We start from the raw sequence: 19,479 nt of genomic DNA, 5'->3' as shown, positions 1-19,479 counted from the left end.
TGACTCCGAATGTTGATATGCTAATTCGGTCCACTAACAATGGTTTGGCATTCTTATACACGTTTGTATTCTCACACACTACAAAAATATTTACAAAGATTAATTTAAACCATGCGTGTATGCCGGTGATCCATTTAAACACATTTATTTTGGTCACGGTCCAGATATTTTCACCCTAAACGGACTCCCACAGTTACCAGACCTTGAGACGGAACAATTAACGCATGTATGACAAAGGAAACTGACACTTAAAAACAAAGACAACTCAAGGTGCCATTGGGCGCCATTCAAGCATGCGTGAAGCGAACGTGCCTCGAAATTTCTTACGATGCCTGTCGATTACGTAATTATTGGTAGATACACGTTTAACATGCAATGTGCAAGCAAATACTTCTATTGATTTATCGTTGACTTGTTCAGCGAGCAGACATGCTCTCAGTCAAGATAACCAGTATTCAACGTCAAAGGAATATTCAAATGCATCTCTGGTACGTTGCTGAGCTGCTTACGTAGTTTCTGGGTAAGCAGTTCCCGGTGTAATGAGTTGCAGACTTGCAGTAAGTGTTTGGGTACACACTGACCAGTAAGACGATTGGGGTTATTCTAATCTGCAAGCGTGGGTCGCTACTGTGACCAGTCGAGACGTTAGACAGACGCGGACAGACTGTCCGACCAAATCGCGGTTGTATCTCGTAGTGAAACATGGACATTACAATGCTTTATGTGTAGATCGGCCCCCGCAGACCCAGCCTAATACATCACTTACATTTCAACGTAACAACTGTATTAATCTCCAACGTATAACGTGGGAGCTATCGTCCGTAACAAGTTACATCATTTACCAAAACACTTTAATTAAATTAACAAAATGTTAATTCAAAGTTTATAGTAACATTTATTAACAAGGGCCACAACAATAACATTGTGCTAAAATGTAAATCGTTGTAAATAAGAGATCGTAATCGCACTTTACAGCTGTATATACAAACATAATGAGTTTTACGGCTGTTTCGAACAATTGTTATTATGAATTCGTACCAAGGTCAATGGTTGTACCTAACAAAATATCTAGATCATATACCTAATAGTTTCCGCAGTATTATAATAAATGAACTTATGTAAAAGATTCTATCAGTAATTTTTATATGAACTTGTAAAATTCATAATAATGAAACAAAGAACTTTGCACTCTTTGTTAAAAACATTGCCTAATTATCGCTATACTAACACTATACCTATCCATTTACAATACCTAGTTATTTAGGTATTTCCACAAAGAGTTTCCACCAGACATCGTGTATTAATTAGCTGAATAAACAAAACATATACATTCAAAAGAATTCATTACCAGTGTGAAAAACTTTACTAACAAATACTTTCCCGCTCGCAGACTTGATCAAACACTATCCACCACACACAGAGACATTTAATGATTACTTAAACTATTCCTTAGTAACAATTTTGTATCAAAAACAATTGCTAAAGATTGTGTTAAGTAACCATTAAATGACTGAGTAAGAATACACCTATAGGTGGTAGCACGGAGTCTGGAATTATGTCCGGATTTGGCAATAGGCTCACCCCCTATTACATGGGACTTTAACACAAAATGGTGAAAAGTGGGTGTACATTGTATAGCAGCATTATGTGCCGTAATGTGCACCACTGCCAAACCCTTCGGGGATAAAAGGCGTGAAGTTGTGTGTGTGTGTAAGAATACACCTACAATGTTACCCAAGTTACAATCACACCCACACAATATTGACATGTCTCATTTTTGAAACGTAACATACAATTAAGGTGTGAGTTTTAGCGGTCATAACATGATGCATCATCAGCTAAACGTGCGATGTAAACACCGCAGACCTTGGCCTCTGCCGAACAATAGGACCCGCCGGCCCCACTAAATACGATTACCTAACAGTCTCGGGTATTTCGCTCACGATTTTTGCCATAAAAGCAAACTACGCCGCGCCTTCGCTTCGTAATTACTATACTATGCTGTATATACGCGATTTTTACTACTACTAAGCAACATTTATAAAAAAAAATGCTAATATATCTCTTATGAGCAAGAATTTTATATAGTAACTTCAAGGTTGAGAGCTTCAAGCGATGAGAAATGTATGATAATGCTCATGACCGGTTGCTGAGGTTGATCGATTTATTGTTTGTTTTTCATATTATCTCATTTTAGACTAGTATCTAAGTAAAAACTTTCGAGAATGTTGTTATATTAAGAAATATTTTCGACGAATATACCTACTAAGATTGATAATTTAAATGTTTTAAATTGCTTTTAGTAGAATTCCTTTCAAAAACAAAGAGACGCCGTTACTCAACAGTTTTAAATCAAGAAGTTCCAATTTCCAATTAAATGAAATCTTCCCAACAAAGGTGGATTCCATGGGCAAAGAATTCTTAAAGAATGGGCCTTAATTGACAATCGAATAAATAGAATGTTTACTGGCCAGGCCAGTGGCTTAATTTGGGGATTATTTTACCATTTGTACTTTTGTCGTACGTTGAAGAGTTAAATTGAAAAATTGGATGAGAGATGTGCTGGGCCAAACAAATGGGTAATAAAAATAATTAGGCAATTACTCCAATTGCACGCGGGGGCGTGGCGATCGATCTACAGCTATCTTCATTACGCAGGGCTGCCTAACAGAATAACAAATTATTTTCACATCAAATTATGTAATTCTACGGTAGGTTAATCACATAATAAACTCGATTAAATCAACCATAATTATAATTACGTTTAGAAACTTAATTGTGAATAATTTCGATAATTTGTTTACTTATATGAATGTTGGTAGGTATTTTCTCGTAATTTAAATTCTCGTCTATTTCGTATAATGTACCTAAATTAGTGAACAATTTGGCAATGGCAAATACTTTATTTATAAACATTTTATTGACAATTGTTTACACTACTAGTACACAACGCAGTAAGAATGAAAGAATAAACATAAATAAAGTTTTAGTACAGATTCAGCTTTAATTAAATTCATTTGTAAACATTGCAAGCGGAGGATTTGTTTTCCAGTGAAATGGTGGTGTACACAACCCTGGCTGTATGTAAAAAAAGTTAGCTGAGTCACTCAATCGGGAACAGAATAACAGTTTTATTTAAGACTCGTTTGATTCATTGTATATAAAAATATACATACGACTACTTTTATATGTATTGTATGTAGTATACTTATAACAGCGTAAATGGAAAAAAAAATATTAATCAAATCACTTATTCACATCATATCGATTAATCGATACAAATCGATGGCAAAAATAATCGAATTAATCGATTATGTGTCTCGATATTAACGAAATAATTTATAATAAATGAATGCATTTCGTGACTTAAAATTGCAATAGACGGTCAATTTGCATACTTTATCTATTTCTTTACATAACCAGTTATTTTATCTATTTAAGATTCGTGGTGTTTATTATTAGTTTTTTTAATGATGGAACTGGTTTTATCGTGATTAATTGTTACATTGTTTTCGAGTTCAATCATTGTACAAAGACTGTAAAACTTGATTACAGGAAAATTTATAGCAGTCACCAATATCACGCTACTTTAAAAATGACTGTGTTCAGGGATTTTCCAAGTATTTTAAAGTCAAAGCATTTATTTCAGTTAATCCTAAATTTTGTCACTTTTGAAACGTCAAATTGAATTGTCCGTCAGTCTGTCTGTCAGTGAAGGTGTACCTTACTAACTATAGATGTTTTATTTCTTGAAAAACAATAAGCAGAATAACGTGAATTATTCTATCAAAACACTAGTTTATACTTAAACAAGTTTAACAATATTTTAGTCGTAATTTATTACTTTGCCAGCCCTAGGCGGTAAGCTTATACATTTACGTACTCCAAAAATATGTCCAGTACATTTATCAATGTTTGTACCTAGGTACGGTTTTAAAAACAATCTCTGTTATTATGTTTACAAATGTTGACAGATAACGATTTATCAAACAAAATTGCATAATCCGTAATGCTTGAATAAATTGTTGGAATAAAATTACGCGTTACTATTGCAGGTTGTTTGTTTGTTTTAGTTATTTTCAGGAGATGTTGTATGTGAAAGTTCATTTGAAAATGTAAGTGTTTAGTTCAATTAGTCCTAAGTCTCTCTTCCTTTCACATCGTCACGTAACGAAGCGTTTTCATGGTTTGATTTTAGAAGACTGGAGGGAGAGTGATTTAGTCTAAATATTTTTCTATAAAAAATAATTATATCATTATTAAAAGTACCCTTAACCGACGATATGCTTGAAAAGACTGTTGATGAAGCGAAAGAGGTATGTAAGATTCATAGCAATTGGCGTTCCATTGTCTCTGCCTACCCCCATGGGAGACAGGCGTGAGGTTATGTATACAGTATGTATGTGTTAAATAAGACTGATCAGTCAGACCATTATAACTAGCGAAAAGTAGGAGTGGTAAAACAAATACCAATGACTTGTCGATAAACAAACATTTACATAAATAAACAGCAAATAAGGTAAGACAATGAACCTTATTTAAAAAAAAAAACTACATTTTAAATTCAGTATTCTTCGCTAAGAGGTAAAAACTGAGAGATTAAACAAATGATAGGTAATTGTTTGAACATGCAATTGATTTCAATAAATTGATTGGACAAGTTGTTTTAGCTTTTTTTCTGAAACAAATGTCAATATAATAAGGATGTGGAATTTTCCCGATAATGTAAAGAATTTGTACCTATTTGTGAGCATTAAATACTTAGTAGGTAAGCTCAAACTTGGTATAAAATGGATCCGAAAATGCCAAAGGTAGGAAACCAGATAAAAGTTATTTGTGTAGAAAACTGCCAAGGTTAGAGATTGTTCTCTCGTTAAAACAAGTAATGCAAGTTTTTTTTTACATACATTTTATATGTATATAAGTATTTCCGCGAATATTTAACACAGTTCTCTGTAAGTAAACAAAGTTTAAGAAACAGGTTTGTTTTATTTTATGTGGCCGCTTTTATTTGCTCTAATTAAAAAATATTTATATTGCCAATTACTGGGAGAATGACTGTGTGTAAACCTGATATTGTGTAATTAAAATGTGTTGAGTTTTGTCCTTTTTTAGTTAGGTTATGAAAGAAGACTGGATACCTATGTACGTGTCTGTGTATTCGTATGTTATTTAGTGTTTTATCGCCTCTTTTTGTTTTTATTTGTTGTATTAATTTAATTTTAAGGTGTACAATCATTATATTTTCTTCTTTTCTTGTTATTAAAGTTCTTCTACATAATAATATTAATGTAAAGTTAAAAAGGTAGGTATTATTTGAACATAGGAACGTCGCGCAGTATTCGGGTTTTTACCCGATTTGCTGTTTGTTGCTTTTTAGCAACAATTGCTTCGTGAGACTAGTTTCAATTTTAATCTCAAAAACGGCTAAACCGATTTGACTAGTTTTAGACAAACATACTTAGTAGAAAATGATTGAAAAATCTTACACCATCGGATGTTACAACACTGACCGCCGTATTCAGAGTTATTTAATGGTTATTTAACCCAGTCCTTAGCAATTGTTATCGATACAAAATCGCTCCTCAGGAATACTTTAAGTAATCATTAAATGTCTCTGAGTGCGGCAGTGAGACAAATAGTTATGTTATGAAGATGTAAGTAAACAAACAAAATATAAACATAATTTAAGTTATTCTAGCAGTAATAAAGACAAATAAACAACAGTAATTTTCATATTACGAGTGCGCCAACATAAACGTTTAAATCACTGAACCTGTTGCAGTGTGGGAAACATTACATAATTATTGTGACACAGCACAGACTAAACAGTAGGTTATGTTCATTCAGTACGCTAAATATTGCATTTCTTTTTCTTCATTATTTATAAAAGCATGGTAAATGGAATGGTAAACAGAAAAAAGAGATTTAAAAAATATTTTAAGTTCTTTTTTGTTTACGTAAACCAGTATTGGTTTTTAGCGAATATTAAGTAGAATTAATTGTAATAGTAAATTAATAATATAAGTTTTAAATCTTTGTTATTGTTTAAAATAGATGTAAATAATAGTTTAAAGCTTTAAAGTCACTTCGAATCATTAATTTACACTCGTATCTCAGTTCTGATACAAAACAGAACCTAAAATAGATCTTTTGTTAGGCATCCAAGTGCATTGCTTCGTATCAAGTTGAGGTATTCTAAGTTTGAGCTAAACAGAAATAGATTTGAATACTAGAAGCTACGGAGAAATCAAGTTATACCCATCGAGTCCGATTAGCCGTATTCATATTGTTCAATCGATTGTGAAAATGATAAATTGAAAGCCGTTGGTAACAATTATTAGCAATTCATATTATGAATGCTTCGGTTGATTGAATGTAAGAACGACTGCCAACTATGAAGTATTTGGTTTGAGAAAACCCAATGGGGTTTTCTTAACTCTTAGCTATAAGAGAATCAAATCATACTGTGGAGGGAAAGCAAACTGGTGAAAAATGCAATGGAATGTGATAGTAGAGAAAAATACATTTTATCGCCTGCTTCTGTGAGTGATGTAAAAGTCAACTAAGAGATTCACATTTGTCTGATCTCAGGCAAAAGCGCTGTCAGATAAACGTAAACTTTTTAAACTGTGATCTCCCACACGCCTGTCAAGATCATGGCAAATTTTCTAATGTATAGGAGGCTCATAGTCTAGCAGTAGACTGCCACACACTGATGATGTACTATTCTATTAATAAACGCAATAAATGCATCAAGTTAACATTGCATTTACATAAATATTACACATAAGCATACTGGTATTTACTAGACTGTAATTTCTGTTACAGATGGTCATATTTACAAGAAAACTGGTAATAACTGGTTCTTAGTGAGTAATTATCATTGATTGCTAATTACTATTATTATATGCAACGGTAGCTACTAACTGGTTAGAAATTTATTTAAGCCCTGAGGTATTATTAAGATACCTATCTAAGATTTTCATAATGACAAGTAAATTTAAATGAACTACGAGAAAAAATTTGATTCTAAAATAGTTTTTATGTTAGTATACAATAAGCATATAATTGATTGTATTTCAATATACGAGTTAACCAAACTTTATTTTTTTAACTTTACCCTTAACAAATACTTACAAAACGACCGTTAAACTTCCATTTTCGTTTCCCACACCCATGTTAAATGACTTGATTAAATATTGGCATGTTCACTGTCAAAATTGCAACCCAAAGCACTTAGGAAAACAATCGACAACTTGCAACTCACGAGTCGGGTTATGTGTCGATATAACAAAAGTATTTCTGTTCACATTACTCATCGTCATCAGTATATAACATAATATACATATAATGTGTGAGTTCGTATATTTATGTCAGGAAATAAAAGTGTACTGTTACTACAAAGTAACAAACCATTGTTGTATAAATAAATGCCTTTATGTAACGCATTGACCTTCCCAACTATGTATTTGTTGAGTGTGGTTAGTGTTAGACATTCATAAAATACTATTTTATAGCATTTTGCAACGTGCTGTAAAACCTGTAAACTGCGTCGTGGTTTATTCAAATACAAATTGACATATTTACACGCGATTTTCTTAAAGAATTTTTATATAAAATTTTATGCTAATTAAGTACCTTTGGTTATACTGTGCAACGAGCAGTTCGCGTGGAAATATATTCAAAAATATTCTTGAAAGCACTACACGTAGTAACAACATAGTTAATACGAGGTAAATAATTACAAAGTGACCAATCCCTTCATGAGAATTTAAATGCATTTAACGTCTTACTTCGAAAATATCTGTACCTATTTCTACAATATTGTAACCATTAAACTTCAACACGATACTCTGGCAACAATTTATGCACACAAACTTGGCAACCCGCAGCGCATTTTTAACCAGATATCAAATGAATTGAATACAATGATAATAATATTAAAATGTCTGGTGAAACAAATACCTAGACTATTCGATTGCAGTTACGAACAGTCAACACGGCTGTTAATAATAGCTGTGTAATACTTGATACGATATCAAGTTAACGAGTCGATGCAACTATAAATCTGCTGCGGACGTCATTCTCGGTGCAGCGAGCAATTTGCAGCGAATATATTGCAAACAATCATGGCAACCGACTGACTAGCCAATGAGACACACAAACTTAGGATTTATTACATGTTGCGTTTGTCATTCAGTATTACTCGCATATGGTGTCACGCCCTTTGACTTACTGATGTTCCTGTGCTGTGGCAGTTTTCGTAAACCATTATTTTATTAAGTTATTGCATATAATTTTATGTCATGATTTATTATTATGCTTTGTTCAAATATAATGACATTTTAATACATAATTATCTACCTACTCACGGAATGTGGATTTGAACTGAATTTATAGAATATGTTAAAGAAATTGCGTTTTATTTATGCCTATGTTTTTGATGTAGCGATATCCAAGAAATTGTTTTTAAGACATTGGTAGTCGTAATTATTTTTATCTCTGATCATAATTAATGTATAACAAAGCCACGTTCAGAGTCAAAACCCAGACAAGGATCGCTAATGTGGATGAAATATTACAACAATCTGGAAAGTAGAAAGTACTTTTATAACAAAGCCTAAAGAAAGATCTTTTTTGATATGTAATCTCAAATAGATATGTGTAAATTACTGTAGAGATCTGTAACGATGATTTTTATTTTAAATTTCAAATTAAGAATACAAAAAAGCAAGTTTCAAAACGTAATAATAATTAATTTAAAAAGAAGATTGCGACCTGCATCGATCTGGTTTAGTCAGAGAGACTCGTTAAAAAAAGAACTAAATTAAATTAAATTCTATTTTCAAATTCAAATATCATAGGAAAACATAAATTATAATCTGTATTAGCATTTTAATGAGTTCTCGACTTCGGATTGTGTTACCACGTATGTTTTTGTTTGCCAACTCATCTGATATGAATTATATTCAGGAAATAATTAATAAAATGTTATTATGGAAAGTGCTGTTGATGATTTTATTTGTTGATAAGCATCTGCCCCTCTTTAGGAAGAATTACTGAGTATTTGTGCCCTGGTATAAGTTGTTTTGTAATCTAATTCATAGTCATTGGTCAGCAGTTTTGTTTTATAAAGAGAGAAAATGAAAAAATTGTGTTGTTTCTTTGCAAAAACGTTTCCAAATAAAGGTTTCCTTGCCTAGCCTAGCTTATGTTATTCATAGTGTTCAAAGCACACAAGATAGGCGACTGGAACAGTAGATTTGACCTTTGCGAAGGGACAATGAACGCGATAGGTGTTCAAGCGCAATGAACTACTGAACTTTGCTTACTGCCGCCGATTGCTCCATCCAACGCTCCCTTCTTTAGGCCTCGGCCTCGAATTTTGCGGGCAGCGGGGCGGCGGCGGCAGCGGCGCGGCAGCGGCAGGATCTTATGCGTATAATCAAATGGACCGGTTTTCGAACACAGCGGCGGCGGAGCGGCGCGGGAGCGGGCAACGAGCGGTGCACTCCAGTCAAGCGGTGACCGCCCGCGTTGCGCGTCTGCATTGTAGTATAGTGTTGTGTACCTACATTTTTTTTGTGACGTATCAAAATGTCCTCGGACGTGCAAGAGCAAATGATTTCGGCAATCTTTGAGAGGACACCCATACGGAACAGCAAAGATGTGAACCATAAAAATAGAAGAAAAATTAACCAATTATGGGAAGAAATAAAAAACGAACTGAATATTGAAGACTAAAGCAAAAACTGAAATCACTCTTGATAGTTTCAAGAATATAGTCAAAAGTTTCTACACTCATTCTAGTGTAGTCGTAGAATTTGTCGGGATTTTGTCTCTGTTCTTCATAATTTCGATAAAACTCGCCATTTATTTTCCTTGCCCTATAGTAGGTCTTCTTCTTTAGCCCACAGTAAATCGAGCGTTAGGAATAAATTTGAATCAAAAAGATTTCGTTCGCTAATAAAAACAAATATCTCGACAACACAACGACGAACACAACACTACACCGCTGTAGTGCCGCGCGATCTGCCCGCTAGTTTCGAGAACGGGTCCGCCGCCGCCGCCCCGCTCCCGCTCCCGCGCCGCCGCCGCCCCGCTGCCCGCAAAATTCGAGGCTGAGGCCTTAATGACATTCTCTACAGAAGCAATTCCAATTTAAACCAATGAAACAATAGAAAATCAAGCTCAGTTTACGCCCAAGATGTTGGAAAAGTTGGACGCGTATTTTTGTCAATCGTTGTTTCCCGAGGAGGCTGTTGATCAATTTAACTGACAAAATTAATATTTTTGTTAGTTGACTAAATTGTAATTAAATATGGATTATAAAAATCCATTCAAAATTGCGAATAATTGTGTCCAAAGTTATTAAAATTTCGTATTGTTTAGAGCGAGCGCACAATGAGTATTTTAACATTTATTAATCTCATTTAAAGGAACAATTGGATGCAGGGTCTGTGTGAATGCAACGAAAGTGACTGCAAAGTCAGTCGTCGGTCGGCAGGTCGGCACGGCAACGTCGCGCGACCGTCGTATATTTAGCCCCGGGAACATAAAGCTTCGTTTACAAATTTAATTGCATCGCCGATCGGCCGCCACCAGACGCAAATAGCCACAACTCGTCCCTGAACCTACCCGAACTTTCTCCCGCTCGCTGCATGCGAACACTGTGAAAATATTTGTTAGTTTGTTTTTAAACGCTCACATTCGCGTACTAAGTGCACTGATGCACTACACTCTACACGAAAGGGACAACGCAATCATGTCTCGCTCCTACACCGAGCTACATTCGTTTTAAATTATTTTTATTGCACCGACAATTCGAATCGGTATGAGAAACTTTCAAAGTTTCATGCAAAACTGCCGCTTACATTATGTCGAGGATGGTCATGATGGTCTGGCGCTGGCGAGAGCAGAACTTCCAAGAGTCATTTTGAGAATTAATGGATAAATTATGCATAGTTCGCTCTGAATTGTCGCGAGTCCGGCGCTCGACTGCGTAATGAACCTAACTGCAGTACTGACCATGTACGTGGGGCGACGATAAAATACTACATTTCATAAACATTTTCCAATGAAATCGAAGCAGAAACCAGTCGTAGAGTACAAATTGGTAACGACTTCTAGAGAGCTTAGACGAAAGCGTCGCGGCTTAGCCTTAGCTCAATTTCAATAAATTGTTAAATAGGATGAAGTAGCAAAGTAGAAAACAGGACCCTTTAAATCGGATAACATGGCGCACTTAGGTGCCATTTATATTGGAGTAGCAAATAAAGTGCTTTTAGGGTTGCATCGAGTATTTCAGTCAATGGAAGTCAGAGAATAGAAGGAACTTCACCACCAGTACTGAATGTTGCGCGGTGACTGATGGTGGTGAGTGGGGCACGGCGGTACGTGCCCACACGCGTACTCACCACACAATGCATACAATGCACACGTAAATACATCTTCGCCCGACTCCACTATGCATAATCACATCAATTTGCAAGTAAAATGACGAGACACGGCACTTTTTAAGCTTTGCAAATGTAAAAACACAGCATTGTCTCGGCTAAACCGAGTTTCGGTCGGTGAAGGTGAGTACTTGAGTACTGAGTGTCGTATTCCAAAAATTCGATACAAGGTCGCCTGCAACGAGTGCGTGACGTGAACATTAGAGATGCACGCAAAAGGGGTTCGGGCGGGTTGTGTATTTGGATGCAATTTATGCAGGCATGCGCCGTTGCGTCGATCACGCCCTAAAAACGGCGCTAACGAGCCGTGCCGGCTGCCACCGCACCGCCGCGCCGCCGCCGCCGGCATGGGAACGGAAATCACCGCCTCTTACTGGCGGGAAATCCAGACACACTTCAGACAATTGACCACGACGCCGAACAACGGAAAAAAATGTTATTTAATCAAAGAAAATTGCAGCGAACAGTTGTTACTGGTTGCCATGGTAACAAGTTCCACCACGTACAAAGCAAGTGCTGTGCCGTAATATTGTTACCTGCCACAGAACGTTCGGCGTTCGACAATATCGAACGGAACACATTTTGCGCGTATGTTTTTACATTTTCTCGATACTTATTGCGGAAAACTGACAAAACAAAAGCGTGTAATTCATAAAAATAAAGGAATAAAGTTATTCATTGTGTAGGAGTAACAAAACAAAAGCTATATATTAGATGTAGACTTGAATTAACCGCAAGTGTGTCGAGAATTCATTGACTCATTAGATAAATGCAATTTAAAACTGCAAGACATAAAATATACAATGAGGTTAGTTGTATTATCTGTGTAGGCAATGGAAATGTTTTATTCACCCATGCCTTTGCTGTGTTTATTTTTTCTAACTGCGTAATAATATTATTTAATTTACGAATAAAATTTATTATTTAATAATACCACATCAATGTAAGCATGTAGGTAGTGGCCAGTATCAGTTTACTACGTTCTATTTTTAAATATTTTACCGCGAACGAATTCTTAGGGCATAGACTATTCAAATAAACATGGCGCTTGGCGTCTTCGTAAAATAACATTTTTATTATTTTGAATCGATGTTTTAATAGATACTAAAAAAATTACGATTGTTGAATTGGTTTGAAAATCTGAGACATGATTTAAAGACGTGTATACAGTGTGGTGCAATGATATCCTTTAAGAGGCCTCCCCTCCTCAAGTCGCTTCACGCCCGACTGGCGACTGAGTCACAGTGGTCGCGCCTCAGACATACTACGGACTGCACTTAAATGTAATTTAAATAAGTATACAGAGTACACAAGTTTACTTGGAAACACAGTTCGACAGGCATTAGCCAATGTTTGCTATTTACACTACTAATTAAATGTATTTAGTCAGTATCCAAAATCGGAATGCTATCGCAAGACGATTTTTGTAAACAGACGCCATTTTTAAAACGTTTATTCGTCTGCTAAAAAAAAAATCATTCCTTTAATTTTATGCAATGGAATAAAAAAATATATTAATTAATTTTGTGCTTTAAAACCTACGATTACAAGGTACAGTCAAGTCACAAAAGTGCTTAACATATTTTACGCGTTAAGTTTAAAAAATATTGTTTTAAATGATTGATGTATTTAATATGGAAAATTCCCATACTATTAATGTGAATGAAAATTTACTATTAGCAATATTAAATAAAACAAGGTCTTAAAACCGTGTTTACGTCTCGCTTGACTCAAGGCTACGGCGTCGTGATTCTATATTATTATAGTTAACTAATTCTTTTTATATAACTAAAACGTTTCGTGATATTTATAAAGTAAATAAATATTCATTATTGTAATTGTATGTATTCAGGGCTACTCTTAGAATGAATGAACGTAACTAGTAAATTATAAATCAATTGACATGTTGATTAGAATAGTATAAAAAGAAATATTATTTGTCACGTAGTAGAATATTATTTTCTGTAATTATTAACGGTTTTCCAATATAGTTTTAGCAAGTCTAAAAACTAAAAAAAATAACGAGGTTATTTTTAATACAAAGACATATATTTTTAAACTTACAACGCCGTATAGGCCGTCAAGCCTATGACACGTACGCATAATACTATGTAATTATTAAATGTTGAATATAATAAATAACAACATTATGATATTTAAAACATAATAGCACGCTGCCGAAAAACGTCTTGTTTTTTTCTTTTAAACTCACGCCCCCTCATTAATAATCATAATTAAAGAAACCGGTCCAATCAAAACAGCTTTGTTATACAAATTAGACACCAAATCATTTTTATAAACTGCAATTTTATACTACACGTGTAACACATTGTAATTCTTTTTTTGGTAACTAATGTAATAAGTATTTTTATATTTAATTCTTAAAAAATCTTTTTGTTGTAATGTCGATCAAAGGTCAGACTATTATAGTTGAAATAATAATTATAGTCTTCATAACAGAATAATTGTATGAAGTTGTATGAATGAACATCACGATGTTAGTTATAGTTATGTTATGGGTATGTTTTTTTGCAACATTTTCTTATGATAACATTATGACTAATATTCTAAGATAATTGGCTATCATTGGAATATATAAATATACCTACTCGAAATGGAGTTAGTTTTTATAATCTTTATAGTATTTTTTGTTACATTAAGACATTATTATAACTCATTTAAATTGCGACTTAGTTTCATTTATAAGAATATTAAGTAAACATCACCTGATGTCTAAAATTTCATTCATTTATACAGAATTATGAATTCTCAGTAAAGCGTCAAACGCAAACAGGATTTTCATTCAAAACATTTCATATAAATCTTCAAGTTTCAAGTATCAAGATTCCTAGACGTCTTTGTAAACAATATTCAATTGAACGACAGCTGAGTGTACATCTTACTCAATAAATTCACGCAAGATGTGTTAAGTACAGGTATATGTACACAACACAATATGCGACGCGACGCACAAACGAACGCGGAATGCTAATGGTTTTATTTTAAAGAGGTAATTTCCTCCAGTTTTAAATAGCAACAGCCAAGAGGAATACAGCATAAGTCATGTACAACTTACTTTACAGAAATACAAAAAAATCGATAAGTTTTAGACTTAAAAATATTAAAATACTTATATTTTCTTAAAACATTATAGAACAACACAATACTACTATATTTATTTTTCGTTGTAGATATCGGAATAAAAAGCGTCAAATTAAAACTCTTTAGATAGCATTTAAAATTGATGTCCGATCTAAAGACCACAGACATAATAGACCGTATTTATACGTTAGTAACATAATTGAAAACAAAACGATGCGCCGGCGCATACTAACTGCTTCATTTGTTTTGTTTGGAATCGATTGGAAACGTCTCTTATTGGTAGTTTGTGCCTCGCCTAATGACGTAAGATTTATTATGATTTTATCGGCTTATGTAATTTACATATTTTTTTTATCTGTTTTCGGACTATTTCGGTAACATATCTGTATTTTTTTTATTAAAATGCTTCTGTATCACGAGGGCAGATGCATTGTTTAATTACAAATAGAAACGTTTGGAATGCTGATAATGAGTTTATCAAAAAGCACCATATAACAGTTTTTGTTGATCTATTTTTACAAAAATATTCAACATACTATCTATCAAAATGATCTCTATTAGGTCAAGATAGAATAATGTATGAATAAAAAGAGGACGAAGCGGAGCTCGCCCACGGTTTAATAAAACAAAATGACCAAGATCACCTACACTACACTCGATTGAGATCGTCACACGTGGTCGCGCGTTTAAAATCAAGAAATATAATCATTAAATAATCCTTGTTTGCAAGAGATTGAAGAAAGAAACAAATTAATAGGTGGAACAAAGTGTCTATTGAACTACTTTTCTTTGATTAAATTAATATTCATACAAAAACTTCAATATGCAAATCGCACGCATATTATTAAGACGCGCGGTTAAAATGATGGCGTGATTAATTATTGAATCAATTAATTTACATGCAGCACAATTCTCTGAGGTTTTTATACAATTTATGTTAACAATGTTGCATTTTCTGTAATAAAATTACTTAATCTGTAGGTTAATAATGTTTTTATAATCTCTATTAATCCGATACGAATCATAAAAATAGTAACAAATTATGAATTAAGTCCATTATAATTATTTCCGTGTTTTTATTAAAAACCAACGTCTGGTCTTCAGTCTTTACGTAAAAAATGTCCTTCCAAAATGCATTATCAGTGTTATAAAATTTATATCAACAGACAAGATGATAAGATTACCACCATGGTACACAGATACGGTCCACAATATCAGTGCATAATCTGTCAACGTCGAAAAAATAGAAGAATCAGGTTAAACAATATCGCAAATTCATGTTGGTACTTTAAGTGGCAATAGAACTAATACAACAAATAAAATGTTAACACCACACATGATAAATAATGTTCATTCATTCATGTGTTTTCTATTAATAGACTAATGTTTACGGCTAGTAAGGATAATGGCTACTGCGACGATTATATACGGCGGGTTAATGGTTTTAACGATTAGATATTAGGACCGTGTATTACTCGATAAAATGTATAACGAGCAAGTAATACTTTTGTTATTGACTGTACTTTTTTTGTTATTAACCAAAGAAGGGACAGTCTGAAAATACGAGACATTTAATTTTATTGAAAGTAAATGAAATAAATAAAAGGTGTTTGCAAAATGCAAATTGTATGGTTTAAAAAAAACGTTGTGTAATGACTGATAACGTCAGGTGCTTCCCTTTTGGACGAAGACAACAGGAAAAACAATTTGGCCAAGGGACAGCTGCCGCAATTTCGGGAAAAACGCACTTTTGCCAGGAAACGGAAACCAGCTGTGCAACGAACCGCAGTTAATGTATTAAGCCGACGAAATTGCATTTTTAAGGCTCCACCAATTTGGGCGCGAATTAAAACCCGACGTTATTAACAAAAAACTGTTGTGACAGTTGAAAGCTTACAACGAAAATGTTGTTTGTTAATTGCATGTCCGCCATAGCTGGCGGTCTGGATGGCTGCCCTTGCGTGTTTTTTTTTTAATAGCTTCCTAAATATTTGACAAGTAATTAATTTCGCAACACGTCGTTTAGATGGCATCCATCACTCAATCGGCTCAATTGGGATTTTATTTCATACGTTCTAATTTGAAACCAGTTTATTTACATGTTGTGGCCTTAATTTAAATGGGATTAACTGTTACAGGTTTTTATGGCCCCACCTATTGTTGTGTATAAAGGGTTTTTTGTACATTACCCACACATAAAAACTGCAAGGTTGTATAATAACAATACCACACTAATATCAATCACTGCGATCAGGAAGTGAGTGGGTGTTTAATGCTTTTTAAGATAACAACACATTTTAATGTTTTGTTTACAAATAAAGCTCTTTTTTGTATCAATGACTGGCGATATCTAATGAAGTTTGAGATAAGTTTACTCGTACCGTAATTTAGGTGTCTACCTTTTTTATCAGGTGGTTTGACTGTTATCAATTCGGAGTTCAATAATTTATACCAACAAGTTAGGCTTGTTAGGAAATTGGAGAATTTTTCACACGTATATTTTTTGTTCATCGAAAATAATATTAAGGAGAAATGAAGTTTCCTTTTTTAATCTAAATCGAAAATTTTAGTTTTTTCATAAAGTTGGTCTACCGAAGATTGTGTACACAGAATAACCATAGAAAGCTTTTATCGCTACAGGGTTAGCCAAACATAACTAGGTAGAGGTACGGAGTGCAACTTGCATCTTATCTAAATTCAATAGCGGGGTATAGGGCCGCGCCGGCCGGTTCCGAGGCTCGTTCAGCCGCCTCCAACGCTGCTCCAACCAGTTCTACGCCAATTATGTGGGGCTGCTATTCGATACGATATAAACAACCGCCAAGAAATGCATTCAACACACACTACGCTTAGACACGACGTTGTAGGTGTATCAACCTACACAAACAAAATTCAATGCACTCGGGAATCTGTAGGCTAATATTTAAGTGTTTATAATTTATAACGGCAAACTATGGCATTCATTACGATGCATGTAGGTGTAATAAGTAGGAACTTATTTATATTTCTCTCGTGTGTAGTTTTTTACCAGCGTCAGATACCGGCGACGGTTACTCAAGTTGTTTGTGCATAACTGCTGACATTTCGTAATCCTCGCGTAAAGTGTGTGTATGTGTGCAAGCGAAATATCTACCTATAGATATCTGATAAGAAAATGACTTATAAGAAAACAAGTTTCTTACCTGATCCTGTCAGAAATAATTTCAGGTTTGGATATCTTCTTAGCAGGCGTGACGGCGTGCGTCGGAGCGTGTGTGGGACTAGCTGAGGGCTCGGAAGGCGCTGAAGGCGGCGAGCACGAACCAGAACTGGAGAGGCTGAAGGCGCGCGAGCGGCCGTCCGGAGCTGCTGGCGTGCGGCCCGATCTCGTGCGCCGGCGACGCTTCTTCTCCTCCTCAGCCCGTATCGCGGCGCCCGGAGGTGCCCAGTCTAGATCTTTCTTCAAATGCCCTCTGCCGCATCGGCAGCCGCAAGCCTTGAACGCCAGATCATAGCCTTTCTTGGTCCATAGGTTCTGATGTCTCTGGCGTTCAGACCAGGAGCGAGCTCGACCACAGGATTTGAGATAAGCGAGAACTCCTGCTTCCCATTGCTCGAAGCACTCTCGGTGCATGTACCGGCCGGCAGCGCACGTGTCATTGTTGCAAAGCACGCGCACGGCATCTTCAATACGCACGGGTTCCCGAGGGCGAAGGCACTCGCCAGGGACGCAGCACCCGCGAGCCTCCTCCGCCTCGCGCTCGCCGGTGGCGCCTTGCCGCCGTGGTGCCATTCCACGATCGACTTGCCAACGAAATCGAACGTGCCGCGCGGAAGTAGTGGAGCGCGTCACGCGAGACACATGCTTGCCGGAGCGCGCGCGGCCGACTAATAACCGCGAGTGAACGAAAGCGAAATTTCAAGAGCGCAGCGCGTCGCCGCGCCGCCGCGCCACCCGCCTGCACGCGGGGCTGACCTTGCGGCGCGCGGAGGGGCGCGCGGCGGTGCAGCGAGGGGCGGGCCGATGCGGCCGACACGCCGGCGGTGGGGAGAAAGTGCCGAGCGAATTTTCACTTTCGCGCGGTAGCGGGCGCGGGAGCGGGAGGCGACTGCGGATGTCTCATCCTCTCATCCATCAGGAGCGAGCGTTGCCAACGCTGCCCTAGCCATAGCCAGTAGCCACCGCCCCACCCTCGTTTGTTGATGTTGAGTTTTGGAACGCTTCCATGTCTTTTACTTTTTCTACCAGCTTCCAGTGAGATTCACGAAATTCACCATCATCTAACGACGTAACGACACTGATTTGATTGACTACCTACGTAGATACAGATGCATGTTTATTTGGTAGGTACCTATAGGTAGGTACCCACGTAGAATAAGTAGTGTCAGGTGGTGTTAGTAAGGAAATGCACAATACTATAAATAAGTAAATAAATAATAACAATATGTACCTTTCTCGGTTGAGTAACTCTTGCCTATCCCTTTTTGACATTTTCTTCACAGGTTTTTCCATTTTCTTGACTTTTTTTAAACCGAATGTAAACTAAAAACTAGACGAGTTCTCGCTGGGTGCACGTTAAACTAAGAAAAAAAGATTAACTACTACCCCCCTACTACTATTTAATAAAAAGATCACTTAGTAATACCTACCTTAACATAAGTAGATAACGAACAAAATTGATAAGCAATATTTGTAAATGAAGAGAGAAGATTTTTGACATTAGATAAGTAGGTAGATGTTATGTAGTTTCTGTCAAAAACAACGATCGATTCAGAAATCGTGCATTAGGATATTTATAAGATCAGTAATTAATTTCGGTAATTTTGTGAAGAAAAATCCAGTGATTTTTCCTACCTTGGGTGAGGCGAGAGGGAGTGTCAAAACTCTTGCAAAACTTACTCCGTTCCTACTCCTGCTCTTCGAGTCGGAGCCCCAGTA

The 19,479-nt window shown here is 35.7% G+C and overlaps 1 protein-coding gene across 2 annotated transcripts in view; it reads right to left on the bottom strand.

Moving 5' to 3' along the window:
* The window catches only part of LOC118265494 (headcase protein), a 62,800-nt gene extending 43,732 nt beyond the window's left edge, over window positions 1-19,068 (bottom strand). Inside the window, exon 1 of one of the 2 annotated variants that reach the window (XM_050705989.1) lies at window positions 18,992-19,068. In XM_050705989.1, the coding sequence (XP_050561946.1) occupies window positions 18,992-19,053 (62 nt within the window). In that variant the 5' untranslated portion in view covers window positions 19,054-19,068. Of the gene's footprint in view, window positions 1-17,743; window positions 18,508-18,991 lie in introns of those variants that run through there. The other variant, XM_035578393.2, reaches the window with a different exon arrangement.
* Window positions 19,069-19,479: the final 411 nt, after the last annotated feature.

This window comes from Spodoptera frugiperda, chromosome 28, assembly GCF_023101765.2.
Source record: "Spodoptera frugiperda isolate SF20-4 chromosome 28, AGI-APGP_CSIRO_Sfru_2.0, whole genome shotgun sequence".
Lineage (NCBI taxonomy): Eukaryota > Metazoa > Arthropoda > Insecta > Lepidoptera > Noctuidae > Spodoptera > Spodoptera frugiperda.
Note: the sequence above shows the minus strand (reverse complement) of the source record. Positions and strands in the feature narration are given on the sequence as shown.